Source organism: Pseudomicrostroma glucosiphilum (assembly GCF_003144135.1).
Source record: "Pseudomicrostroma glucosiphilum strain MCA 4718 unplaced genomic scaffold BCV69scaffold_1, whole genome shotgun sequence".
In the NCBI taxonomy this organism is placed as follows: Eukaryota; Fungi; Basidiomycota; class Exobasidiomycetes; order Microstromatales; family Microstromataceae; genus Microstroma; species Microstroma glucosiphilum.
The window spans coordinates 1216522-1241458 of record NW_020289913.1 but is presented as its reverse complement, the minus strand read 5'-3'; the positions used below and the strand labels follow the sequence as shown (position 1 = coordinate 1241458).

The window sequence follows — 24937 nt, the reverse complement described above, 5'->3', positions numbered from 1 at the left end:
TTGAGCGTGGTGTGGAGCTGCTGCCTTGGCGTGTGGCTGAGCGTGTAGGCGTGTGTGCGTGCTGCCGTGCCTCGGCTGCCCGGCCACCGCGCAATCGGCCGGGTGGCCAGTGGGAGACGCCTCGCCTCGCCTCACCTCGCCCCGCCCAGATCATCATCGTCACCCGCTTCTTCCACCTGCCAGCTTGCCTCTCCCCCCTCCTGATCGATAGTCTGACTCACGTCAAGCAGTGTTCTTGGAAGAGTCTGAGACACAAACATCGTCAGACTCATCTCCTTGCTACCGATTTGTCGGATCACCGCCGAAGCTGACGTAGCACCAGTACCCTTGATCGAAATACTTCACGTCCCTCGAGACTCAGGTCCCCACCCCTCGCCTACATCTTGCCATCCTCTCTTGGGCCTGAGCAGGATCCGCTCACCAGCGTAACCTTATTGGATCGGCTTCAAAGGAATTACCCATTGTCCTTGTGCTTTAGTTATCGGAACGCCGAAGAGCGGGCGCCAAAGTCAAAAGACCATCTTTCAAGGAGTAGTCACAGGAGACGTGCTCAGTCTTCTCTGATTTCCGACCATGGTGAGTCGAGCACACGCAGATCACAAGTAGGCCTCGTCCGCATCGGCTCGAATGCCAATGCGCAAAATTTGACCCAATGCTGATCCTTCTGCTCCACACATTACCTCGCCATAGGCACACAATTTCGATCCCGCAAGCGCAGTCGTAACGCCTGTAGATGATTCGCCGAAGCCAGCAACGCCGATGGAAGTGGATGAAATCATTCCTGTCGTAGACGGTGAGTCAATAGGGTCGTTGGGAATGTCAAGCAGATGCGGAAGTGGCTGAGACAGACAGCTTATCGTCAACTACATGTCCGGCTGTATCTCTTCGTACCCCGCAGAAGCCGCCTTTGGAGCTAAGCACCTCGCAGATCTTGGGCAGGAAGAAGACGACTTCCGAACATTTCATTGGGATGTGACAGAATGGGATAGGCTAGAGAAGAGGATAACGAGTCCGGTCTTCGAGTGTGGTGGCCACAAATGGTGAGTCTGCAATAAGGAGTTCACCGGAGATCCAAGGAGAAGAGGAAGCTGACACTCAAGACCTCCTGCCTGCTATGCTTTCCCTGCTGTCGTCCAGGCGTATACTGCTGTTCCCATTCGGCAATTCGAATGGTCAGCCGAATGACATGGTCTCCGTATACCTTGACTACGCAGATCAAAAGTCACAAGAAGGATGGCACGTCTGTGCCCAGTTTGCCCTCGTCATCTCGAACCCATACGACCCCAGAATCTATTCGACAAGCCAGGCTCATCATCGCTTCACCGCCGAGGAGATGGATTGGGGCTTTACAAGATTCAATGAGCTCCGCAAACTGGTGCAGCCTGGTGTTGGCCACTCGAGGCCGATCATTGAGGCAAACCACGCCAAGATCTCAGCATTTGTGAGAGTGCTCAAGGATCCCACTGGCGTCCTTTGGCACAACTTCATCAATTACGACTCGAAGCGAGAGACTGGATTCGTTGGACTCAAGAACCAAGGAGCCACCTGCTATATGAACTCTCTGCTCCAGAGTCTCTTCTTCACAAATTACTTCCGTAGAGCAGTCTACCAGATCCCTACTGAGAACGATACGCCCGCCGAGAGTGTGGCTCTTGCGCTGCAGAGAGTCTTCTATCTCCTGCAAAGCTCTGACCAGCCTGTCGGAACAACGGAGCTGACCAAGTCCTTCGGCTGGAAGTCGCTCGATTCTTTCCTGCAGCACGACGTGCAAGAGTTCAACCGAGTCTTGCAGGAGAAGCTCGAGACTAAGATGAAGGGTACTGCCGCAGATGGCGCAATCTCAAGGCTCTTCGTTGGTAGAATGAAGAGCTACCTGCGCTGTGTCAACGTCGATTACGAGAGCTCGCGGGAGGAAGACTTCTACGACATTCAGCTCAATGTGAAGGGCATGAAGAATTTGCAGGAGTCCTTCCAAGACTACGTTCAAACCGAGATGCTCGAGGGCGACAACAAGTACCACGCCGAGGGCTACGGCTTGCAAGATGCCAAAAAGGGAGTCATCTTTGAGAAGTTCCCTCCTGTTCTGCATCTTCAGCTGAAGCGGTTTGAGTACGACGTCGAGAAGGACGCCATGGTCAAGATCAACGATCGCCATGAGTTCCCCATGCAGATCGATCTCGGAGCGTTCCTCGACAAGGAATCTCCTGTCCGCGATCAAGATTGGAAGTACAACCTGCACGGCGTTCTGGTACACTCTGGAGATCTCCACGGAGGCCACTACTTCACTTTGATCAAGCCGGAGAAGGACAGCAATTGGCTCAAGTTTGACGACGACAGGGTGACCCGCGTTCTGGAGAGGGAAGTATTGGAGGACAACTTTGGAGGAGAATACCCAAATGGCCACCTTGGTCAGGCTGGCGCTCGAGCTCCAGTGCGGGCGATGAAGCGCTTCACCAACGCCTACATGCTCGTCTACGTTCGCGACATTGACTCTGATGAGGTCCTCAAGCCTTTCACGGAAGAGGACACACCAAGGCATCTGCGAGAACGACTTGAAGAGGAGCGCTTGGCTCTTGAGGCACGGAAGAGGGAGCGGGAGGAGCAACATCTATATCTGACGACCAAGATTATCACCGAGGAGACCTTCAAGTCTCATCAAGGCTTCGATTTGGCCACTTTCGAGGAGCGCAACCTGCCCGCAAGCGAGCTACCCTCTTTCCGAGTCCTGAAGAATGAGCCCTACATCACCTTCAAGCAGCGTCTGGCACAAGAGTACTCGCTGCCGGACAATTCCTTCCGCCTCTGGGTGTTAGTCAATCGTCAGAACAAGACGGTGAGACCTGACACGGTGGTCCCCGAGAATGACCCTTCCCTCACCCTGGAGGCTGTCCGTGATCGGATGGCATCGAGGCAAAATGACCTTAGGTTGTTCCTCGAGCCATTGACACCCGAAGTCCGTCTCAACGATCCCAGCCCTCCTTTGATGATCTTCTTGAAGTACTTTGATGCTTCCAGGCAATCTCTCGCCGGTGTTGGCCGGGTCTACGTCCAGCGCAATCAGAAGGTGTCGGATCTGATTCCCACCATCAATGAGTTGATGCGCTGGCCGCCGTCAACGAGCGTGAGGCTGTACGAAGAGATCAAGCCGGGTATGATTGAGCAAATGAAGGGCAAGTCGACGTTTGCTCAAAGCGAGATCCAAGACGGTGACGTGATCTGCTTCCAGGTCGAGATCTCGGACAAGGATGCGCAAGACTTCGAGATGCAGTCGCTGTACTCCAATCCCATCCAGTTCTACGACTTCCTGCAGAACCAGATCAAGGTCCTCTTCAAGCCTCGCTTCGACGACGTCGAGTACAAGCAGGAGTTCGAGTTGACTCTGAGCAAGAAGATGACATACGACACGATGGCTCAGAGGGTCAGTGACCGCCTCAAGCACCCGCCTCTGATGTTCCGATTTACCACAGGCAACGGGCCGAACGGAACGCCCAAGACGGTGCTGAAGAGGACGGCGAACCAGACGGTGAGCGAGATCGTCTCGCCCAGCTACTTGCAGGGGCAAGCATCTCTCCTCTACTACGAGCTTCTAGACATCTCCATCGTCGAGCTGGAGACGAAGCGGAGTCTCAAGATCTACTGGACAGGAGCTCACAACAAGGAAGAGTCAGCACATCCCTTCTTGTTGCCAAAGACAAGTCCCATCAACGATGTTGTCGAGCAGCTCAGCAAGGTGGTGACCCTGAGCGCAGGTGGAAGTGGCAAGATTCGTATCTTTGAGGTATCCAACAACTTCAGGCAACAGCGAGAGCTTGGCGGAGTCGAGATGATCGGCAACGTTCCCGAATCGACTGAGCTCTTTGCAGAAGAGGTGCCGGTGGAAGAGCTGCAGGCAAAGGAGGAAGACAAGATCATCAACGTCTTCCACTTCTCGAAGGACCTGCACCGGACACACGGCGTGCCCTTCAAGTTTGTGATCAAGCCTCGGGAGAAGTTCTCTGAGACAAAGGTCAGACTGCAGAAGCGGCTGGACATGTCGGACAAGGACTTTGCCAGGTTCAGATTCGCCCTTGTACAATCATCTACCTACAAGCAACCGGCATATCTCGAGGACGCGGATGTCATCTACGACCACAAGTTCCTGCCGGACGACGTCTTGGGACTGGACCATGTGGACAAGACTGGAAGGACGGGCAGGATTGGAGCAGCGGCAGTGGATCGGGGCATCAAGATCCGGTCTTAGCCGCGTGCACACAGCGAAAGCTGATCTACTTGGCGTGTCCTTTCTGCGCCATGAGCAAGTCGAGCTCGTTCTCTGTTGTGTCCCTAGACTCCTTGTACCACTCTTGTCCATCTGTCGTGATTCGATCCTCGCAATCCTTTATTCTCTCGACCCTGACTGCCTCCTTCCCTGCGACGTCTCTTTCTCCTCCCTCTGTCAGTCTAATTGTAGGGAGGTGGTCCCCAACTGAGATATCCGTGAGAGCCTTTGTAATTCCCTGTCTCCGACGACGCTGCCCCTCACTTGCCATGCATGTTGAGATGACATCGAAGGAGCTTCGGCCGTTCGTATTTCAGCGGACTCGGTCTGGCGTCGCGGCGGAGATGCGGAAGCAAAGCTCGGACCTTCGCGAGTCGAGTTGCTCACAGGCGTCTTTGCTTCCTTCCAACAACGCAGCAGCGAGGCTGTACAGCTATCAAGGAAGCACTTGGGCTGCTGACTCCTTCAATCCTCTTCTCTCTCTCTCTCCACCCTGTCTACAGCGACCTCTTGTGGCATCAGATGCGGCTGAGCGCTCCCACATCTGCAGCTTCTCTGTCACCTTGGCCCTTCCTCCCCTCCTACGCCAGAGCGACCATGGTAGCCCCCTCGTCATCATCCTCCTCTTTCCCTGAGCTCAAGCGAAACTCCTCCCCATCGAATGCTCCCGACATCCCACGCATCTCCTCTCCCGATTTGGCAGCTCTTGGCAGCTACCGTGGTGGACCCTCTCCAGCCCTCTCGGTAGGAAGCGCAGCAGGCAGTCTCCGCCAGAGCAAGCGTGATCTGATTCGATCCAAGAATCCTCCGCCTCATCATGTCTCCAAGCTAGAGAATGTTATTGGAGCATCGCATAGTGGTAAAGCCAAGGTCAAGCAGACAAAGGAGGCAACGGAGGAGCACACGGGAGGAGCGATTACCACCGATGTGGGCATCTTGGGAGACGATGTGTACGACGAGTACCTCTCCCCAGCAGTGGCATACCTACGGCGATGGCTCGTCTGGAGCTTGAGAAAGGAGACGAAGTTCCTCGCTTGGCATCAGCCGAAAGTGCGGACCCCCTTCTTAGACCGGTACTTTGTGTACACCTCCCTCTTCGGCACCCACTCCTTCTTCCTCATCTTTCTGCCCACGGCCTTCTGGATCGGCAACCGATACTTTGGTAGGGGACTGGTGAATACGCTGGCTTTCGGAGTCTACTTGTCATCGGCGATCAAAGATCTCTTCTGTGTTCCCCGACCATACTCACCGCCTGTCACAAGGTTGACAGTAGGCACTACGCACCTGGAATTCGGCTTTCCCTCGACTCACTCGACAAATAGTGTGGGTACAGCTCTGTACATCTACCTCTGGGTCCTCTCCCTTCGCGAGCGACCAGACGTTGTCTCGCAGTCTGTGGCCACTGCTCTCAGCAGTAGACTATGGGAGGTCGGGCTGGGCTTCTACGTATTTAGTGTAGTGTACGGCCGCATCTACGCCGGCATGCACAGCATGATGGACTGCTTTGCTGGCTCGACACTGGGAGCCGGCATCACACTGGTGCAATGGTTCGGTGCGGATTACATCGAGCGCTTTCTCGAAATCGAGGGCTGGACCGTGCCCCTCGTCCTCATTCCTTCCTGCTTGTTCATGGTGTATGTGCACCCTGAGCCACTAGATGACTGTCCCTGCTTCGAAGACGGTGAGTTGACAACAGCGCTGAGTGAGCATGTCTCTGTGTCACAAAGCTAACAGCACTCTATAATACTATCCCGAAAGCCATTGCCTTCATCTCGGTTGTGCTTGGCGTGTCCCTGGGCCGCTGGGCTTCGCTGCGATGGACCATGTTCGGGAAGCTCGTCGAAGATCCCTTTGCTCCGGGACGGGCTGCAGCAAATGCAACGTTGCAGTCATCAACTACAGCTTTGGACAAGTCGACAAGTGCGGGTCGTTCGCTACTGGTGTTGGTCCTAGGTAAGTCTCAGGATGTGGACTGTTCCAAGGGTAGAGCGTCGGTTGACGGCCGCTCTTCCCCACCCGCTTTTCCCAGGTATCGCCTGCATCTTCTGCGTTCGCGTGGTCATCAAGACGGCATGCAAGCTTGTCCTGCCATCGATGTTCCGCTTCGTCGATCGCTCCTTTGGTCTCGTCCTACCACGTCGCCACTACGTCCCCTCGAGCGAATACACCGACGTTCCAATGAACAACATTATCCGCTCGCCATCCTTTATAGACATCCCAAACTCCTTCACCCCGACAGTCACGCCTGCTGCCAATCCTGGACAGGAAGCCAGCACCTCGACTGGGATCCTTGCCAGATTGGCAGCACTGCAAGACCAAGGACGTTCGCGGCCCGACTCTCCCGTGAGCGTGTTCAGCGATGACGACCTCTCGAGGCCGGGCAGTCCAGACAATCACAACCTCTCTCTTCCAGCGGGCGGCTCTTCGACAGGAGTCAAGCAAGGTCTCTCCCAACCTCAACAGCGTTCGGCCATCTCGCCTCCCTCGAGGTCCGGTGCTACTTCGCCCTACCTGCAGCAGTTTGGTCCTCCGCCCAGGTCCACCCTGTCTGTACCGATCACCCATCCCGTTGGTCAAGGAGGAGCAGAATTGCCTTCAGACAAGGTGGCCAATGCCATTGCGGGTAATCTGAGCGAAGATGAGAGGAAGCGACAGCTGGCGCAGGAGCAGGGGCTAGTCACCCACTACGACATTGATGGTGAGTATATGAATGAATGAATGAATGAATAAGAGAAGAAGAGGGGGAAACTCTATGTATACAGGGGGAGGGGAAATGATCCACTGACTGACGCTCTGCTCCTCCTATCTCCTTCGCTTGCCCTCCCCCTCGCAGTCTTGACAAAAGTCTTGGTGTACAGCAACATTGGCTTCTTTGCAGCGAGCATCATCCCTGCCTTTTTCGAGTATGTTGGCCTGTCAGAGCCGTAGTGCAGTCTTTAGAAGTGTGTGCAATATATACCATGTTTTCTCTCACAGGCAGAAGCCTGCGAGGTACGGTATGGCGAGCCGCTAGCCTCGAGCTACATTCATCTGACCAAGGTAGCATTGCCACCCTGCGTTGAGGTCGCCTTGTGAACCTGTCGTCTACAACTTCGACCTCTCACCGCCCGATTGCGACACCCTAGCCTGATCATCACTCTTCTGTGCCTTGCTCCATTCCCTAAACACCAGTGTGCTAGGCGCGACTCCAAACTCCTTTGAAATACTCTCCTCCACGCCAAGCTCATTAAGAATCACCCTCGCAAGGGCAAAGTGGTGGATCGAGTGGAGCGCAATAAACCATACTTCCCTACCTAGTGTCGAGTGGAACTCTTGCAGGATTGGCGTAGTAGCTCGTAGGATGAGGGGACGGTCTAGAGCAGTCCCGTCGGGAGAGTCGAGGAGGGAAGAGATGCGGTGTTGGGTACGTTCGAACTCGGCTAGGGCTTCGCTGGCGGAAGTCTCGATGGGGAGGGAGCGAGACCGGCGGTCGTAGTCTACAATAGGAAGACCTTGCTCGCTGGTAGAAGAGGAGGAGGAGGAAGAGGATGAAGCAGTGCCGCCGCTGCTATTTGCGCTGTGCTCGTCGAGTGCGTCGAGGAGAAGGCGGAAGTGGTCGAGGACACTGAGAGGTGGTTCGTGAGAGTGTGTAAGTTCCAATGCTCGGAGCAAGGTCGCTGTCCGGCTATGCGCATTCGTCTCTCTCAGAAGGCCCTTCTATCTTCCCCAGAGAGGCCACCAGTCCTCCACTGCTTCCTCTCGAATACTCACTGTCTCAAATGCTTCCCCACCGTACTCCCCGCCACATTCCTACTCTTCACAGCCAGCTTCTCATCCCCCACAATTCCCGTCCGCAACATTTCCAATGGTTGCTCTAGAATCTGCAAAGCACAGGAACGCATCGCTTCTTGAGCTTCCAGACGAGTGTCGGGAGAAGTGGTGAGCTCGCCCGAGGAGTTGGGCTTGGAGGAAGAGGCGGCACGACGGTGGTCCAAGGTGTAGTCTACGGCATTGTTGGCAAAGGGAGAGGAAGAGGTGGAGGAGGTCCCGTCGGGAGCCATTGTGGGTGGGTGAGTGAGTGAGTAGGCGAAGAAGAAAGTACGAGTTTGACTCTGGTAGGAAGATGTAGAGGAGTAGAGCGAGTTGCGTAAGATGCGTCGAGTGTCAATGCTCGCCGGGTGTTGCGTCCGCATGACAATCATCACAATCGCGACAGGCTGGACCCGTGCGTGCAATTCTCAAGCGGAAGGGTGCCCGGCCGGTACAGACTCCGCGAGCAGAGGCCGGGAAGCGGCTGACCTTGGCATTGCATGACAACACCTCCAAAGTCAACTTGTCTGACGCAGAGCTTCGTCGTAAGGAACAGCGATCACCTCTCACGTAGGGTACAACATCAGGCACCTGTGCAAAAAACCTTCCCTCACGAGCACAGAGCCGACGAGGGCAAAAGAAATGACCACAACGGGACTCGAACCCGCAACCTCTTGATGTCGAAAATCGGTGATCTCTCATCGTAGTCAAACACGCTGCCATTACGCCATGCGGCCATCGATGAAGAGCGTGTCCTCACTAGCAATGCATATACACGTTGAGCCTCAGCCACGCTGACGTGATCGTACTGTGAGCGTACCCTCCTTCACTCGACCTCTTCATCAGCTGTGTAGGTGTAGTATACATGACAAGGGCTTCTATGCGCGAATTCCGACAGGTGCTCTCCCCCCGAGCCTCCTCGTGTCTACCTCGCCTGACCTCCAGTGCCATCAGCTGCGTGCGATGAACCCCTCACAGGGGCCGATGCTCCCCCTGCCGACTCCCTCACCTTGCCCATCGGGTTGCTCGCTGCATCTTCTGCCTGCACGGTCAGACGGTCGTTGCGGTTGGGCGGGTCTTTTGGGGCTGTGCCTCTGAAGGAAAGGTAGTAGACACGGGAGGGAGGCTCTTCTGCGTCGGACTGCAGGTACAGGGCGAGGGATACGGGTGTGAAAACAATCAGGCGAAAGTTCAATTCGCGCACTCCCCCCTTGACAGATCCCTACGATTTCACTTACCAGAACGACATGCAGAGAATTGACGCTAGCAAATCTCGCTGCGAATCTGCCTAGTGGGTACTCCTGTACCCTCTCCTCCGCCGAAGAAGCTGCTTGGTCCTGCTCTCGCAGCAAGAAGTCGGCTTGAGGTAGACCGGAAGATGGAGTGCCCGTAGATGTCGAGGGAGAGGAGCCTTCGAAGACATCTTCCAGGCCCAGTCCGTTGGGCCGGTTGACGTATATGCGGAGGCGCTGATGGAAGATGGAAATCTGACTGTCAGTTGTCTGATTGAGCTGATCATCGACCGGGACGCCAACTCACATGAGGTGCTGTCTGACCTGCTCCTTGATTGATGAGCACGGAGGAGACTTTGACTGGGCTGCCGAACGGTATGTTGATGACAAGCTGCGAGGGGAAAGCGCTCTGTAGCGTCAGCGGCCAACCCTTCAGCTCAGCTCACTGCGCTTGGCTCACATGTCCTGCCTCTAGGCTCTCCGTCCATACGCCCACATCGCTCCTCCTGTCCCACGGCTTGATACAATTCCTCGCAGCGGCCGATGGCGAGCCTGCTGAACCCCCGCCGCGGCTGCTGTGGTGAGCAATGTTCGATCCATACACGCCAGCCAGGAAGATGGACGAGTAGAGGGAGTGTGTATCTGTACTTGAGGATGCAGGAGCCGATGAAGACGTCTCCGGTAGGTTCGCCTGAGACATGCTGGGAGTGGAAGGCTGCTCGAGCGAAGTCCTCTTGCCCTTGCTTCCTCTAAGCTTTATGTACAAGGTCACTGACAAGGGACTCGTCATCCCCCCGCACGAGCTTCGGAAAGAGGGAGCGGAAGCAGACGTTGGCGTCTGTGCGCCAAAGAGGAAAATCTGCCCATGCCATTCTTCCGCCTCCTATTCGGCCCGAGTGACTCACGATAACTTCTCATCACCAAGACTGACAAGTCAAGATGAGCTATACCGGATCTCCCTCTACTCATATCACGGTAGGTGTGCTTGCCCTACAAGGCGCCTTCCATGAGCACATCGTCCATCTCTCCCGCGTCGAGGGCGTGACCGCGGTCCCAGTGCGGACGCCCGAGCAACTCGCTTGCTGCTCGGCCCTCGTCATCCCCGGAGGCGAGTCTACCGCCATCGCACTGGGCGCCATCAGAGGTGGTCTGCTGGAACCTCTTAGGGAGTGGGTCCGCACGGGTAGGCCCACTTGGGGCACATGCGCGGGCATGATCATGTTGGCCAGAGAGGCTACCGGGGGCAAGAAAGCTCAGGAGCTTATCGGTGGCTGGGACGGCCGAGTCGGAAGAAATGGGTGGGGTAGCCAGGTGAGTCTTGCAAAACCATCAGTCCCATGACAGAGTCTGGCGGTCTGACATACTGGCACTTCGCTCTCATCACAGATCGAATCTTTCGAAACTCCACTTTCAATACCGGCCCTCTCAGGCGAAGAGCCCTTTCCCGGAGTCTTCATTCGCGCTCCAGTCGTAGAGCGCCTCTTTCGAACAGAAGAGCTAGCTGACCTCGCTCCGCGAGAGCCAGCGAAAGCGGGACGGAGAGAGGGCGAGGAGCTGGAAGGAGTCAAGCTCGTTCAGGGTCAAGAGAGTGGTACCTCGACCCCGTCGGACAACCCAGCGGCTATGCCTCTACCCAATCTCGCCACATACACGAAGGCAGAGATTTCGAGCCTGCCCACAAATGCGACTAGGCTAGCAGTGGCCCCTCCCTTGCCCTCTTCTTCTACGCCGCGGCCTCCGATCGAGGTGATAGCAAGGCTCCCTGACAGCGTCAGGCCGACGGCGACTTTACCAGGACCGGACGCTGACATTGTTGCACTGAAGCAGGGAAACATCTTCGTCACTGCCTTCCACCCTGAGCTGACCCGTGACAGGCGCTTGCACGAGTGGTGGGTCAGGGCATGTGTGAGAGGAGAGGAGATGAGCAAGAAGAGGTGACAGAGACCGCTTTAGAGATCGGATTAGAATGCATGAGCCCTCTTTTGCTGCGTTAGATACTATATCCGACTGCCCTGACATAGACTGAATGTAGTGATCATTCGAAGTCAGCCGAAGAGCAGAGCCAGGGGCACACAGAATATTTGTATTGCCAGACTGAGACGATCGTAACTATTCTCCGAAAAGCTGGAGGCCGAGTTGGACGGGAAGGGGAAATACAGTCAGCATCTATGCAGGAGAGAACCGAGAGTACTTCAAGTCAAGCTGTCAAAGACCGACTCACCTTCTGTACACGCTTCAGTACCGAGTCCTTGGATGGGTCTGTTTATTGTAGCCAATAATCGCATGACGGCGTCAAATACGATCCTGGAAAACTCCCCGTATGTCACTGCGAACTCACCATACGGGTGCTCCTTGCTGGGAATCTCTAGCAGGGCGGGGAACGCTTGTGAGTACTTATCCACCAACGGCCTGATCTTCTCTGCGATGTGCTGATTGATAAGTAGGATGGCAATGTCCTTCCTCTCCTGAGTGAATGTTGTGAAGTGGGCCTCGATGTCTGAGGGAGAGGTCTGATACAACGCAAGTGGAGAGCGGTGTAGGACAAGTGTCAGTCATAGCGTGACTTGCAACCTCGATCTCTCGCTCGTTCTCACCTTGTTGTCGACGATTGCAAAGTTCTTCGACTCTCCATCTGCTTCCACCTGCCCACAACCAGCCAGCAGCAATCCAGTAGTGGAGTCCTACAGCAGAGGAGGGAGGGAAAGGTCAGAAGGTTCACTTAGCTGCAATGACACCTGCCGCTGCCCTGGCTCACCTCGTCACAAATGGACGCAATGAGCGTCCTGTTGGCAGCCTGCTGTGAGATGGACATGTTCGAGGCGAGGAGGATGACACTAGACGATCGGATAGCACGAGGTGACGATGTAAGGCGTACCGGATCAATCTCAGATGGGGGATGCTGCTCCGTTCCGCCTCTCCACCTCTGGCCCTGCGTCTGATTCGCGCATGGCCCGCTTGAAATTCTCCCCTTCCGCTCCTCGTTTCTAGAGAACCTCGCCAAGGAGCATATTCTTACCTCATTTCTACTTGCTCCATTTCACCCTCCCGTCGTATTCGATGGGTGTCAGAGGCCTCGCCACTTTGGCCAAGAGCTATCAAGCGGCCATCTCAGAGGTCCTCGAGTTTCCTGTAGCTGCTGCTTCCTCCTCGCAGCGGAAGACGACGACACTGTCCATCGATGCATGGGCCTGGGTCTTCGAGGTATGGGCCAGCCACTTTGGGGAGTCCGTGCAAGGAGGCAATTACGCGGATCTCATTGAATTCGTCAAGGATGCTGTCACAGCTTGGAGGGCGTGCTCTCTTGAGCCCGTCTTCATCTGGGACGGACCAGTACCACTGATCAAGCAATCGCAATATCTAGACCGGCGAGCAAGCATTGCAGCAGGCAACTCCGCCTTCATGCGATCATCGCAAGCTTCTCGGTCGTCAAAGAGGTTTCAACTGGAGTCCTATCCTTTCGTACCGCTCCTCGCCCAGGCTGTCAAGGCAGCTCTTGCCGACGAGGGCGTCACGTCTGTGATAGCTCAGGCAGAGGCAGATGGAGCGGTCGCAGAGCTGGCTGACGAATCTGGAGGTCTAGCAGCTAGCCAGGATTCTGACTTCTTCATACTCTGCTCAAGAGGGTCGGGTAGAGGAAGATATACACAGATTGACTCCTGGGAGTACATGGTCGAGGACAAAGAGTCGTCAAATGGGCATTCGAGCGTAATAGAGGCACCTAGCTCAGGGTCGGTAGGAGATTCGGATGGCTTCGAGGCGGTCACGAGCAAGCGAAGGAGGAACAGATCAAAGGGTTCCATAGACGCATCTAGCAACCAGAGAGGCTCTGGTGCCCAGTCGCTACCGTATCCGCCCGTGCGTGGTCCGGAGTCGGAATCGAAGCTCATTGGCGTAAAGCTGCGAGTCTTCTATCCACAGAAGCTCGCGGCTCAATTGCGGGTACCTGCTGCGCTCTTGCCCCTGCTAGGTGCGGTAGCCGGAAACGACTACACGACTGCGCTTCAGGACACGGTACTCTTTCGTCACCTCCAGACAGGGCCAGAGAGGATCAAAGAGGCGGCTGAAGTCATTCAGAGGGAGTGGATACGGACGATTGGAGGTCCGGGAGCCGGCAAGCAGGTCAAGCGGGCAACAGTATCCTCTTCTCGCAGTCTTGAAGCTAGGCTGGCTGCCAAGAGCTTGATGGGAGCAGTTCGTGAGATGGACGACGATGCCCGGAGCGAATACTCCGACGCCTCCTCGGCTACTGCCACGCCTGCCCAAATGGCAGCGTCGAACAGCAGTCTTTCAAACGCTCCGGCCCCGCCACTGGACCCTGTCCGATATCTGGTTGGCGCCGTGGTCTCATCGCTTCTGGAGCGGGCAGACGTAGCGACGCACCGATCTTTCTACGTCTCCGAGACCGACAAAGAAGCCTGTATTGAGTCTATTATCGAGAGCATGGCGGCATACTCGCTGCTGACCAACGTGAGCGCTTCTCAACTTGATGACCCGGCGGGATTCTGGTCCCGCGTACTTCCGGGAGAGGAAAACAGAAGAGCCTTGCAGCGTTACCGCGATGCCTTCGAGGCTGGCGCTTTCTCAGAGCAAATGGTCTCTGCTATGGCATCTCGAATGGTCGCTACGACTCTGGCACCAGAGGATCCAGATCAGAGAAGCATTCACGTGGGAGCAACGAGATCGATTCGCAGATGGATCTACGCCATCATCTTCGGAGTGTGGGGCATGGATTGGGCAAGAGAAACCATGGCAGACCCTACTGCAGATTTGAACGGCAGTGAAGGCGAAGGAGAAGGTAGTAGAACAGCACCGACACCGTACCTCAGGTCGAACGGACCCTACAAAGCTGGGGAGCGGCCTGACGATGTCATCAGCGTCGACACCGAATCCGAAAGCGAGAGTGAGGGCGAGAATGTCGAGAGGGCAGGTCCTTCTGCTCCTGGCTCGGTCTTCAACGGCGAGGACGATGATGGAGACAGGGACACCTATGCTCCACCCTTTGTCAAGCCTCCTCCAGCTGTCAAGGAGTTTGTGCGAAAAGGGGACCGCTTCGTCGGCGACTTGGTAGAAATCGTCAAGCTGGCGGACCTCCTGGCTCAGGACGTCGAGAGTCTGCCGCCTGCTCTCGCGGAAGTGCACGCCCAGTACCTTGCAGCTCGTACAGAGGCAAAGCCTAGTCACGCTTCGGCACCGGAGCCTACCTCAGATCCTTTGCCGGCCCTGGCCCCACTCCTCCCGTCTCGCACCAGGCTGGACGTCTACCGGCACGCTCTGCAGTCTGCTGGAGAGGCGATGAATACGGTGCCTCTGTCAGTGCTTCCTCTGGCTGCCTCGCTGAAGCACATCATTGGCACGTTGGCCGCAGAAGCAGGCGAGAGCAAGAAGCGGCTGAATTGGACCCTGGTTGAGGTAACTTCAGCTGTCCTCGCTGGATGTCATGTTGCGGCAGTGCATTCTGCGCGCCAGGGCAGAAGTGGTACCAAGACAGAGCTCCTGCCAAGATCTTTCTGGGTGCAGCCGACATCGCGAGCGATTCATGTGGCCTCGACCCTCCAGCTCACGTTGGAGACGGCCGACTCACTGGCATCCGCACTCCTCCTCAACACGTCTCCGTCGCCCGGAGACGACATTGCTCTGCCTCCTCCTCATGTGCTCTTCGACGGCCCAATCTTCCATTTACTGGTAGCTAATGAAGGCCGGAGGACGAAAGAGATGAACATTTCAGACGAGACACAGAACTTGGCAGAGCAGGTCTTGCAGGCTATTCTAGCCAATGGCGCGAAGGAGGACCTTGCGATCAGCGCCGAAGAGCTCAAGAGGCTGAGGAAGGAGAACAAGAAGAAGGCCAAGGCCTCCGCTGAGAGCGAGCAGGGCGGGCTCCATCCTGCTGCTGTCAGCAACGGCAAGAAAACCAAAAGCTCCACTCAGGGATCTCAGAATACTGGGAAGAGCGGCAAGAATGCATTCGAGCTATTGATGGGCTGAGACAGGGCTCCCTAGAGCTTCCTGTCTCGAGGGTATAGATGTAGTATTGTAGACGTCCCGACTCATTCCTGTACCGTATCATCCCATACTTTCGATACCAGCATCTAGATTTCCAGACATACCCCTACCACCGCCTGATCCTCGCATGCCTCCATCATCCTCATCTTCGCTTCCTCCATCAGCGTCCATCCCATTATCAAGGGTGTATTCGCCTTCGAAGGCGGCATCATCGTCAGCTTGTCCTCTGCCTGGCTCTCTTCCTCTCCTGCCTCTGCGCCCTCCTCCACCTTGTCCATCGGCCATTTCTGACGCTTGACCCTCAGTTGTGTTTCCAGGTGGATCGCTAGATGTCGCGAAGTTGGTGACGGGTGCTTCGCGCTCTTCGGCGTCGAGCTGGTCTTCGTGCGTTGTGCGGCCTCGGCCAAGGACGACAATGCTGTTGCGACCATACGCCAACAGGGCATCGCGCTGGAGGGATATAGCGACAGCATCTTGGGCATCAGTCGAAGCTCTCTACATGTAAAGCCTGGAGCATCGGGAAGCAGGTCTTGCACCTCGGAAGACTCACGTAATTTTGCCTCTCTGCCTCTTCCTCGTTGAGATCCTTCTCCTCCTCCTGAGTGACTCCACTGCCGCTCCAATGCCAGCCGCGTTCGGCAGCCTCCCTCATCCTGACATCTTCTTTACTCCACCGAGCCCTCCACCGGTCTCTCGCACTTCCCTGCCTCATAGCTGGCCCGGAGGCCAGCCTTGACCCACTGTTGGCAGCAGCTCTGCTAGTGCCCTCGCCTGGAGGTAAGAAATCAGAGACGAGCTCCCTGCTCGCTCTAGAGGGAAGATGCACTCCGCTAGCATGATACCATTGGGCTCTGGCCTGTGAGCTCTGCTGCAGCTCTGCGAGGTACACCTGCGTCCGCGCATCGTAGGCAGAGGCAGAGGCAGCTCCCGCCCTTCTCGGTGGGGATGCAGGGCGCTTGGGAGGAGGCGGAGGAGGATGAGACCAGAGCGTTGTATACGGCGGGAGGTACGAGGCCGTGTATGGCGAGGAAGTCATGATCTGCGGCGACTCCCGTGGTAGTCTCGAGGGAGGCTGAGCGTTGGTATTGCTGCCTGCAGTCACGAAGATGCTCCCGGCCTGCTTCCGTCGCGTCTTTCAGCGGAAGTGGCTTCGGAAGGGCGCACGCACGCATTTGGCTCCATCTGCCCGTACCATAGGTTCTTACCTTCGTATCCAAGACAAACCTCTGCATCCTTACTGTCATCCTCTTCACTGATCACATATCTGCCAAAGGCTCTCGCTGCTCTGCCGACAGCGTTCAACGAGCTGACTGCAGGCTTCATTACGTGAGGGTCCCATCGGCGCGTGTCGCGTTTCCTCGCTGCTTAGATGGACCCTCGCTTCCGAGTGCCGTCCCAAGGACCACACGGCCATCCACACCATCAGCAGCAAAGATCGGGCTCAGTCTCGTCCACTTCTGGCTCCTACTACCCTCAGCCTCTACCTCATCATCGCTACAATGGAGATGGGTACGGGCCCGAGACGCCGCGACATGATCGCTCCTTCCTCGATCCACGAGCCGAGGAGCAGAACTACACTCGAGGGGGCACATGGTCGACGCCGAGCTACAGGAACCCTGCAACAAGAGTAGGTAGAGAAGAGTTTTTTGGAACCCCACTGCCAGATGTGAGTTCACGGAGTCACTCTCATCAGGCCAAATGCTCTTCATTGCTTAGTGCTCACATCTTTTCCCATAACCGGCAGAGGGTGAGCCGGACATTCGACCAATTGTCTCGCCAGTATCGGGAGGGGACAGGCAGTCGGGCGGGCAGTGCTATGCCTCCTACCAACCTTCTCCAGACAGCTTGGAGATATGACTCTTTAGGCCCTTCGGCGTACAACAATCGAGCCGCGAGTGTACACATCGGAGCAGGTCCTAGCGGGCCCGCGCCATGGTCTCCGGCGCGGCATCCCAAACCGGTCATCTCAGAGTCTACGCTCAGTTGGCTCAGAGATACTGATGATGCACAGCCTAGATCAATACCAGCCGAGGTGCACGAGCAGGATGTCGCAAGGCAGGGCAGGGTGGACGACTCCGTTGAAGCACCTAGCAAAGAGGCAGCTGCGACTAGTGTGTTCTTACCCCGGAGACAAGAGCTGGTCGAGGAGACGACGACCGCGCTCAGAGATATCGAGGGAGCCGGAATAGGCAATCAAAGTCACGTTGAAGAGGGTCGAGATGCGGTCCCTGAAGTGCTGCAGCAATTAGATGAAGTAGGACTGCAAGACGATCTTGTGCTCGAGCAACAGCCAGCGGTGGACGACTCCATCGCCGAGCTGACGGCGCCAAGTCCACCTGCAGTCCCCCAGCGGAGGAAAGGCACCGCGATACAGAAGCGCGATACGGCAAGCCGACCCGCCGACTCCGATCCTGTCGAAAGTAGTCAGATAGCCGCTCCATCAGCGTCTGCACCAACAGGCCCTCCACCTATACGACTGGAGAATTGGAACTTGACCATGGTAGACTGCAAGGAGCCGCCGGGGCAGGTCGTCCGCGCACGCAAAAATGCAGCATCCCTGGTGCGCTGGGTCTACGTGCAAGGCATCAAGACTGAAGCAGAGCCACCATTGCCATGGCGGACCTCTGTCATCGCACATCGAGTCAGGCCTGACCTCGTACAGACATCGTCGGGCTCTACTTATCAGCTCGTAGGTCATCTGGATCGGCAACAGACCCGAGGCAACGGCTTCTCCCAAGAGACGGCAGATGCTTTCGAGGCAGGGTTTCCGGAGGGCTGGATAGACGTGCTGGTCAAGGACCTCGGCGAGCTTGACACAAGGCAAGCCCTTGCCCACCTTTCCTCCTCCCGACAAAGCCCACCTCAGTCGCAGCCTCTACCTCCGTCGAGTCGCAAGGCACCAGTATCCACACCAAAAGCAAAGAAGGCGAAGACTACTGCTGCCCCTCGATCTGTCCAAGTAGACTCAGCTACAGAACCCCCGGCATCGGTACCGCGTCCAGACGATGACGACATGATGGACTTCTTCGACGATGACGTCGCTCCGGACGAGCTGACGATACTTGCAACACCCAAAGTTCCAGCGGCCGTGAGGAAGGCGGCACAGAAGCGTGGCAGGCAGTCAACAAACGTCGATACATCCTCGCTGGGCAGAACTTCCGGAGGATCGGCCAAGAAAGTCCGTATTGGTGGTGTCAGTGAGGGTAGGCAAAATCTCCATGCACTTGAGGATGACAGTGCTACTGGAAGCGAATCAGATGAAGAGGGAGCTCACCGCAGGGGCGTTGCAGCCTCACGGCAGGAGCAACGCAGCGGCAGGTCTAAGGGAGGTCTACGCGCCGCAGCAAAGGTTACTCCACCGGGCAGGAAGGCCGCAACCCCTCGGTCGGGCAATGCGACATCGACCGCTGCTCTCAACTCAAAGCAGCGTCAAGTATCACGGGAGCTTCTCAACTTGGGTCGCTCGCCATTTGGAATGATGAAAGCAGTCAAGTACGCAATTGCACAGGCCTCACCTGATCCACCTGCGCCAGTCTCTGCTGCTAGATCTACCGCAACCACGCCGTCACCTCACAAACAGCGTCTCTCCTGGGGCAAGGGGCCAGAGGACACAGATGATGACTCGGACCGCAGATCTGGGCGTCGCTCTTCCGGACGCGCCCGCAGGGCACCAGATCCAAAGTGGTGGATCGTCTCACCTGGCGTCATCAAAGTAGAAGCCGAGGAAGAAGACTTGAGCCAATCTTTCAATCAGAGCCCACTGAGGCGCAAGCAAAAGATTGCCGTCAACGATGATGGCTCTCGGTCCGATGCACAACACCGAGAGCGGCAGCAGCGGCGCATCACCGAGAGCATGAGTCCTGTCAAGACAGCTCCACCACTGAGTGCCAAGAAGAAGCGCAGGGTGATTGAAGATACGCCAGAAGGAGAAGACGATGTGCAGCAGAGCGGAGACAAGGAGGCGCCACGAGCAAATGGCGCCGCTCCGCCTCCTGCGTCTCCCTCGCAACCGATCCGCCAGCACGGGCGCTCACTTGTCAAAGCAGCTGCACTCGCCAACGCAATCGACGAAGACGATCTGCCTGTGCCAGCTCGTCTCCCTGGCTCGGCAAGTAAACTGGTCATGACTCCTCAGAAGGCGTTGGTCGATGATGAGGCGGCAGAGGATGAGCTTGCAGCTGCTGAGGCTACCGATGCACCGTCGGATTTGGTGTCTAGCAAGCAGGCTCAGGCCTCGCCTATCAAACTTGCTTCTCCCCACCACGAGTCCCCAAGGTCATACCACACTCAGGCCCTCGCCGCGATCACGGCGGATGAATCCTCTGACCTCTCGAGCTTATCCTCCTTGTCAGATGAGAATGGAAAAGCTTCTTCCGGGAGCAAGGAGAAGGCAGGACCTCCATCCCCGTCTCAGCCTGTGATGGCAGCGGGTAAAGCGCCTTCGAAACAGGTCGTGGCCGAGTCTGACGATGACGAGGAATGGGACAAGGCCGTGTAAGAGGGTCGGATGCCGGTGAGAGTGCTCCTGCAATATGCAACTTATTATCGAGGACCATCGCACACCTCTCGTCATTGCTGTTGGCTTGTTCTCTTTCGTGTAATTGTATGCTTGTCACCACGTTGTTCCTCAGCCTGATGCCGCGTGAGAGGCGTAGAGGCCCTGCCCCATTTGAGCCCACGCGATACGCGCAGCCAAAGCGGAAAGGCGAGGCGATCCTTCGTGGACCATCGCTCCTTCCACCCACTCCTTCCTGCCATCTTCATAACACTCACCCTCCTGTTCGGCGCTCAGTCTCCTTCTTTTCGTCCTCGTCACCGCCTAAAAGAGAGATGCCAGGCGTATACGGAGGCGACGACGTCTCTGCCATTGTCCTCGATGCCGGCTCCAGCCTTCTCCGAGCCGGCTGGGCAGGCGAAGATACGCCCCGGATCGTGATCCCCTCCTCCTTCGGCTGGCTCCCCGACGAGTCTAATGGCACTGCCAGTGAAGCTCCCACCAGCACGGCAACCGAACAAGCCGCGGATGGTGATGTTAGTATGGCCGACGCTGGCGCTGAAGCTGCTGGCGCGACTGGTAACGGAGAAGCCAATGGAGGAGAGCAGCCAGCCACTTCTACTGCTGCTGCCCCTCTGAGCGAGGCGATGGACGCAAGGACGAGGATCGCAAAGTATACGGCCAAGAAGGTGGAGGGAAAGGGCGGCAAGAAGAGGAAGTACTACTTTGGCGATTCGGGTGTGAACCAGTGGAGGCAGGGAATGGAGATCAGCCCGACGGTCGTGGATGGTGTTGGTGAGTCTTCGTGTAGCCTCGAGAAGGGGACTCTGGTCGGGCCACTGACGCTGCTTTTCTTCTTCGCAATGTCATCACCTCACAGTACAATCTACTCCAGACCTCTTCCACATGCTCAATTATGCTCTGGACAATCTTGGCGCAGATTCGGCAGAGCACCCTCTGCTTCTGACAGAGGCTGCTTGGACTCCCCGGGAGACGCGAGAAGAATTGACGGAGATGGCCTTCGAGGGTCTGGGCGTTCCTGCGTACTATCTGGCCAACTCTACCGTCTTGAGCTCGTGAGTGCCATTAAGGCAGACACGGCATCGCTTCTTCTTACTGACGATTGCCTCCTCCCCTTTGTCTTTGCCGTTAACAGCTTCTCAGCAGGCAAACCCTCTTCGCTGATTCTCGACGTCGGCTACTCCTCCGTGTCCGCCATCCCAGTCGTCGACGGCTTCGTCATTCGCAAGGGTATGAACCGTCAAGCTGGTCTGGGCGGAGCAGCCGTCTCTCGTGCCCTAGCCTACGACTTTAGGAACCCACCAGCCAGGACACCGCGTGTGGGCGGACCCATTTCCGAATTCGTGCCTACGTACCGGGTCAAGAGCAAAAAGCCCGTTGAGGCTGGAAGAGAAGCACAGTGGGAGCAGAGGGAAGAGAGGGGAACAGAGGCGACGACGGAGTCATTCAGACAATTCCACGATGAGAAGCTCTTGCACGAAGCAAAAGAGTCGCTATCACAGTGTCTCGAGCAAGGTTGGGATGAAGGACAAGCACTGAGCCGACCCTCGAGACCCTACGAATTCCCCAATGGCTACAATGACCTCTTTGGTATCGAGCGCTTCCGCGCCTCCGAAGTCATGTTCGAGCCCTCTCTCTGGGACGGCGTCGAGGGTGTTCTTCCACAAAATTCAGCCTCTGCTGTCAGCTCTATACAGCAGCTCGTAGCCAAGGCCATTGGCGCCGTCGATGTGGACAGTCGTCCAACTCTATTGAGCAACATTGTCTGTGTAGGCGGAGGCGCTTTCCTTCCGGGTCTGGTGGATAGGTTGAGCTATGAATTGAGCAATCAGGCACCTGGACAGCGAATCAAGATTCACTCGCCGGGAAATTCAGTCGAGAGGAGACATGCTTCTTGGCTAGGTGGATCGATCTTGGCCAGTCTGGGCTCTTTCCATCAGATGTGGATTAGCAAGGAGGAGTATGAGGAGCATGGAGCTGCCATTGTGCATGCCAGGGCGCGCTAGACGGACGAGGCTGAGTATGTTCAGACGGACAGGTACGGACCTGGCAATGGGCAAGAATGGTTCAGCGCCGAATCGATCCGCCACATGAATGTCACAACACGATAGCTAGCAGCAGATCTTCTACGCGTGATTGCATTGACTCCTGCACAGCTCAGATCGAACACGTTCCTCTTCTTCCCACCACCTCACGGTGTCCACAACCTAGCCGTTCCATCCGCCCCAGCAGTAACGACCCACGGCTGTCCTGTGACCCAAGTCATATGCAGCACTCCCAATCCATCCGTGACCTCGTGTCCCTTGAGCACCTTTAGTGGTACGATTAGGGGATTCGAGTTGAAATCCGAATACACCGTTCCGTGGAATACATGCACGGTCCCATCGTCCGAGGCCGAGGCGAAGGTTGGGTACGAGCGGGAGAAAGCAACACTTCGTAGAGCTCTGGCGTGGTACCGAAGAGTCTTGTAAGGCTTGGTGGAGAGGTCTAGGTCGAACCAGCAAAGACGCTTGTCGTAGGATCCTAAGATCACATGGTCCCCCGATGGGTGCACATCGATGGAGGAGATCCACTTGAGACCTGGCTGGAGCGTCTTGATGAGACTCTGTGCGGAGAGGTCGTAGATACGAACGTAGCGCTGTGTGGCTACAAAGAGATGGGGCTTCGTAGGGTGGAAAGCGACCTTCTGCACTGAAGAACCCTTGGAGGCCTTTTTGAAGGGAGCTTGGGAACGTTGTCTACTCAATTGGTGGATCAGAACAGAAGAGGATCCTCCATCGGCGGAAACGGTGGTAAAGTAGTCGCCCTTCGCGTGCCAGGTCACCTGCTTTGGCGTACCGTTGAAGGTGATGTGTACTGCCACACCGTTGGAACGCTCAACGTCGCTCGGACGTGACCATTTGGCGGGAGGTGCTGCGCTAGCTGATGCCTGAGCCGTCGAGGATGAGGTGGGAAGAGCAGGTTGGTAGCCTGCAATCGCATGCTGGAAAGATGTCGTGCCAGTTGCCGAAGCCGACCCGGGACTGGTATGGGGAGGTGCGATGATCGTAGCTTTGCCAGACGTGACGGCAGCGATCAGGCTGACGCTCTTGTTCGGGCACCACTCCAAGGAGTGCACTGGGGAACGATCCCGCTCTGCCGAACCATAGTTGAGATCCCATACAGCAGCACACCGACCAATCTCTAGATCCCACAGTCGCACTCGACCATCGTCGGCTCCTGTTGCGAGCCACCCTCCGCGAGGGTCGACGGCGACACATCTCACTCGAGAGTTGTTGGGGTGGGGGTAGGTGACCGCACAAGTCGTAGGGAATGGCCTGAGCTCTTGTGGCGAAGGGAGCTTCGGCAGCAGCTGATCAGGGTCACTGATATTGAGCCTCTTCCGCTGGACACGAGGCGCCATGTAGAGGTCCAGACACCGCTCGAAGCGCTCTTGCATAAAGTCCTTGTAGCCCGGTACCACTCGTAGACCAGAGTGCTTGGCAGGCACAAAGGAAGTCTTGCGGTCCTCTCTCTCTGCCTCCTCCCACGCCTTCTTCTCTTCCTCTGTGAAGAGGTACTCGGCCGGTGGGTTGTACGACTCTGCCGTCGTCGGCAGCGGCAGCTTGGGAGCAGGCAAATGCATAGGGTGGTCTGCGCGAGGTGCATCTGCGTCTGACCAGATGTTGTAGATGGAAGCCTTTGACTGAGCGGGAGCACGCGGTGTAATTCTGCCCTGTCGAATAGCCCGGACGATCTTCATGACCTTCTTGTGCTCCCACTTGGAGGGCACAAAGCGCCGCTTCGGCTCAGGCTTGCCAGTCATTGGGGTGACCATCTCCTTGCCCTCGCCTGTGAACCAGTGGACTTGATCCTCATACGGGTCGTAGCTGCCATCTGGGATCTCTGCCTGCTGCAGACGTCTGATAATGTCCAGCTCCTCATTCGTCAGCTGTACATCCTTGCCTGTCAGCTTGTCTTCGACGCTCATCCATGAAGTTGGGTCCTCTACCGTTGCTAGGAATTTGTCGAGCTCGTCTCCCTTTGCGGGCCTCATCACCTTCCTGCCCTCGATGTCGTATCCGATGTGAGGTAGATCGTCGTACCACTCGAGCGGTACGTTGCCGATCCTATTGGGAGCGTCTTCAGTGCTGCTGTCGCTATCGTAGTCGGGCTCAATCTCAGGGTACACTCTCCGTGTCTGACCTGTGAGCTTGCTGCGCTGGAACGTCGACTTTGTGCTACCGTCTGCATTACGGTCGCCAAGAATGGGAGCTGCAGTTGCTGGATCGAGGCCAAGTTTGTTGAGCTTGTAGTCTTCTTCGCTGGGCTTGACAGTGGCTCGCTTGACCATGCCGTCGAGCTCTGCATCGATTTCTCCCTGCGTTGCTGCCTTTGCTGCGAATCGCGAGGCGCGGGCGTCTTCATCTTGCGAGTCATACTCGTCAGTATCCTCTGTCTCGGGCTCATCTACGACTCCATCTTCAAGGTCGCTGTCGGATACGTCGAAGGAGCCATGGTCATCGTCGTCTTCATCGTCTGAGGATGCTGCATCGATCTCTGGGAATTCCTCTTCCTCGTCGTCTTCATCGTCGCTAGCTTCGGCGCCTGCAGGGACTTTGAGCGCATCAGTCGTGGCTGCGACGTCTGCTTCTCCCTCCTCGTCTTCGTCGCTGGGTATTTCTAATTGAGCGTCCTGGGCGGCTGAAACGACGTCTTGGGAGGGCAGGTCAAGGGTCTTGCTGCTGCCGGAGCCCGATGCGACCCTCTGTTCGGGTCTCTTCCTCTTTGGCACCGCTGTTGCGCCCTTTGGCGGCATGATGGAGAGCGGGAGGAGATGGTGAGGAGAGTGGTGAAGTAAAGGTGATGTATGCGGTTTGATGGCTGGTGGTGTGAGCGAGGGAGCGAGTGGCCGTCAGGAAGAAGCGTCCATCGGAAAGGGACGAAATTCTGCCTGGCAGCCAAAGGCGGGCGGAGCAGTGGGCGTGGTGGGCGGGTGGGCGTGGGCGTGCGTGAGTGAGTGAGTGTGTGTGGCCCCGTGGTGTGGCTGCCGTGCCCAGCAGTGCGCGCGGCCCCGGTGGCTGGCTGCTCCCCTGATCTCATCGCTCCCACGTCTTCCCACCTCCCGCCGCCCACCACCCACCATCATTGCACACCAGA

General features: G+C 56.7%; 11 protein-coding genes and 1 non-coding gene across 12 annotated transcripts; 6 read left to right on the top strand and 6 right to left on the bottom strand.

The window, feature by feature from the left end:
- Window positions 1–162: 162 nt before the first annotated feature.
- BCV69DRAFT_254792 (putative ubiquitin-specific processing protease 21) lies at window positions 163–4529 on the top strand. The gene is made up of 4 exons (XM_025490565.1): window positions 163–576; window positions 691–793; window positions 899–1040; window positions 1138–4529. The coding sequence occupies exons 1-4, from the start codon at window positions 574–576 to the stop codon at window positions 4238–4240; spliced, it is 3351 nt and encodes a 1116-aa protein (XP_025351141.1). The 5' UTR covers window positions 163–573; the 3' UTR covers window positions 4241–4529.
- A 326-nt stretch (window positions 4530–4855) lies between these two features.
- On the top strand, window positions 4856–7271 carry BCV69DRAFT_296285 (hypothetical protein; the record flags this gene model as incomplete). The annotated part of the gene is made up of 5 exons (XM_025493995.1): window positions 4856–5939; window positions 6017–6211; window positions 6288–6956; window positions 7092–7161; window positions 7235–7271. 5 exons carry the CDS (start codon window positions 4856–4858, stop codon window positions 7269–7271), a joined length of 2055 nt encoding a protein of 684 aa, XP_025351140.1.
- On the bottom strand, window positions 7091–8132 carry BCV69DRAFT_279886 (hypothetical protein). Its single transcript, XM_025491411.1, has 2 exons — window positions 8009–8132; window positions 7091–7862 (listed from the first exon to the last, which is right to left on the bottom strand). Exons 1-2 carry the CDS (start codon window positions 8095–8097, stop codon window positions 7343–7345), a joined length of 609 nt encoding a protein of 202 aa, XP_025351139.1. The 5' UTR covers window positions 8098–8132; the 3' UTR covers window positions 7091–7342.
- Window positions 8133–8690: 558 nt separating this feature from the next.
- On the bottom strand, window positions 8691–8784 carry BCV69DRAFT_t5. The gene has a single exon. It is a non-coding gene; the product is annotated as a tRNA-Arg (tRNA).
- Window positions 8785–8802: 18 nt separating this feature from the next.
- Window positions 8803–10269, bottom strand: BCV69DRAFT_279884 (hypothetical protein). The gene is made up of 4 exons (XM_025491410.1): window positions 9740–10269; window positions 9587–9670; window positions 9286–9516; window positions 8803–9188 (listed from the first exon to the last, which is right to left on the bottom strand). The coding sequence occupies exons 1-4, from the start codon at window positions 9977–9979 to the stop codon at window positions 8973–8975; spliced, it is 771 nt and encodes a 256-aa protein (XP_025351138.1). The 5' UTR covers window positions 9980–10269; the 3' UTR covers window positions 8803–8972.
- BCV69DRAFT_279883 (SNO-domain-containing protein) lies at window positions 10165–11292 on the top strand. Its single transcript, XM_025491409.1, has 2 exons — window positions 10165–10590; window positions 10666–11292. Exons 1-2 carry the CDS (start codon window positions 10219–10221, stop codon window positions 11215–11217), a joined length of 924 nt encoding a protein of 307 aa, XP_025351137.1. The 5' UTR covers window positions 10165–10218; the 3' UTR covers window positions 11218–11292.
- Window positions 11293–11388: 96 nt separating this feature from the next.
- BCV69DRAFT_309831 (putative VMA7-H+-ATPase V1 domain 14 kDa subunit, vacuolar) lies at window positions 11389–12091 on the bottom strand (the record flags this gene model as incomplete). The annotated part of the gene is made up of 5 exons (XM_025494747.1): window positions 11389–11403; window positions 11501–11538; window positions 11618–11789; window positions 11874–11960; window positions 12035–12091. 5 exons carry the CDS (start codon window positions 12089–12091, stop codon window positions 11389–11391), a joined length of 369 nt encoding a protein of 122 aa, XP_025351136.1.
- A 179-nt stretch (window positions 12092–12270) lies between these two features.
- BCV69DRAFT_279882 (hypothetical protein) lies at window positions 12271–15520 on the top strand. The gene has a single exon (XM_025491408.1). The coding sequence runs from the start codon at window positions 12337–12339 to the stop codon at window positions 15262–15264; it is 2928 nt and encodes a 975-aa protein (XP_025351135.1). The 5' UTR covers window positions 12271–12336; the 3' UTR covers window positions 15265–15520.
- Window positions 15214–16380, bottom strand: BCV69DRAFT_279881 (hypothetical protein). The gene is made up of 2 exons (XM_025491407.1): window positions 15833–16380; window positions 15214–15732 (listed from the first exon to the last, which is right to left on the bottom strand). Exons 1-2 carry the CDS (start codon window positions 16316–16318, stop codon window positions 15343–15345), a joined length of 876 nt encoding a protein of 291 aa, XP_025351134.1. The 5' UTR covers window positions 16319–16380; the 3' UTR covers window positions 15214–15342.
- Window positions 16381–16474: 94 nt separating this feature from the next.
- BCV69DRAFT_309828 (hypothetical protein) lies at window positions 16475–19905 on the top strand. Its single transcript, XM_025494746.1, has 2 exons — window positions 16475–16948; window positions 17027–19905. Exons 1-2 carry the CDS (start codon window positions 16652–16654, stop codon window positions 19778–19780), a joined length of 3051 nt encoding a protein of 1016 aa, XP_025351133.1. The 5' UTR covers window positions 16475–16651; the 3' UTR covers window positions 19781–19905.
- A 97-nt stretch (window positions 19906–20002) lies between these two features.
- BCV69DRAFT_279879 (Actin/actin-like protein) lies at window positions 20003–21927 on the top strand. The gene is made up of 3 exons (XM_025491406.1): window positions 20003–20572; window positions 20658–20853; window positions 20934–21927. The coding sequence occupies exons 1-3, from the start codon at window positions 20113–20115 to the stop codon at window positions 21802–21804; spliced, it is 1527 nt and encodes a 508-aa protein (XP_025351132.1). The 5' UTR covers window positions 20003–20112; the 3' UTR covers window positions 21805–21927.
- A 62-nt stretch (window positions 21928–21989) lies between these two features.
- BCV69DRAFT_288974 (BOP1NT-domain-containing protein) lies at window positions 21990–24596 on the bottom strand (the record flags this gene model as incomplete). Its single annotated transcript, XM_025493652.1, has 2 exons — window positions 21990–24230; window positions 24252–24596. The coding sequence occupies 2 exons, from the start codon at window positions 24594–24596 to the stop codon at window positions 21990–21992; spliced, it is 2586 nt and encodes an 861-aa protein (XP_025351131.1).
- Window positions 24597–24937: the final 341 nt, after the last annotated feature.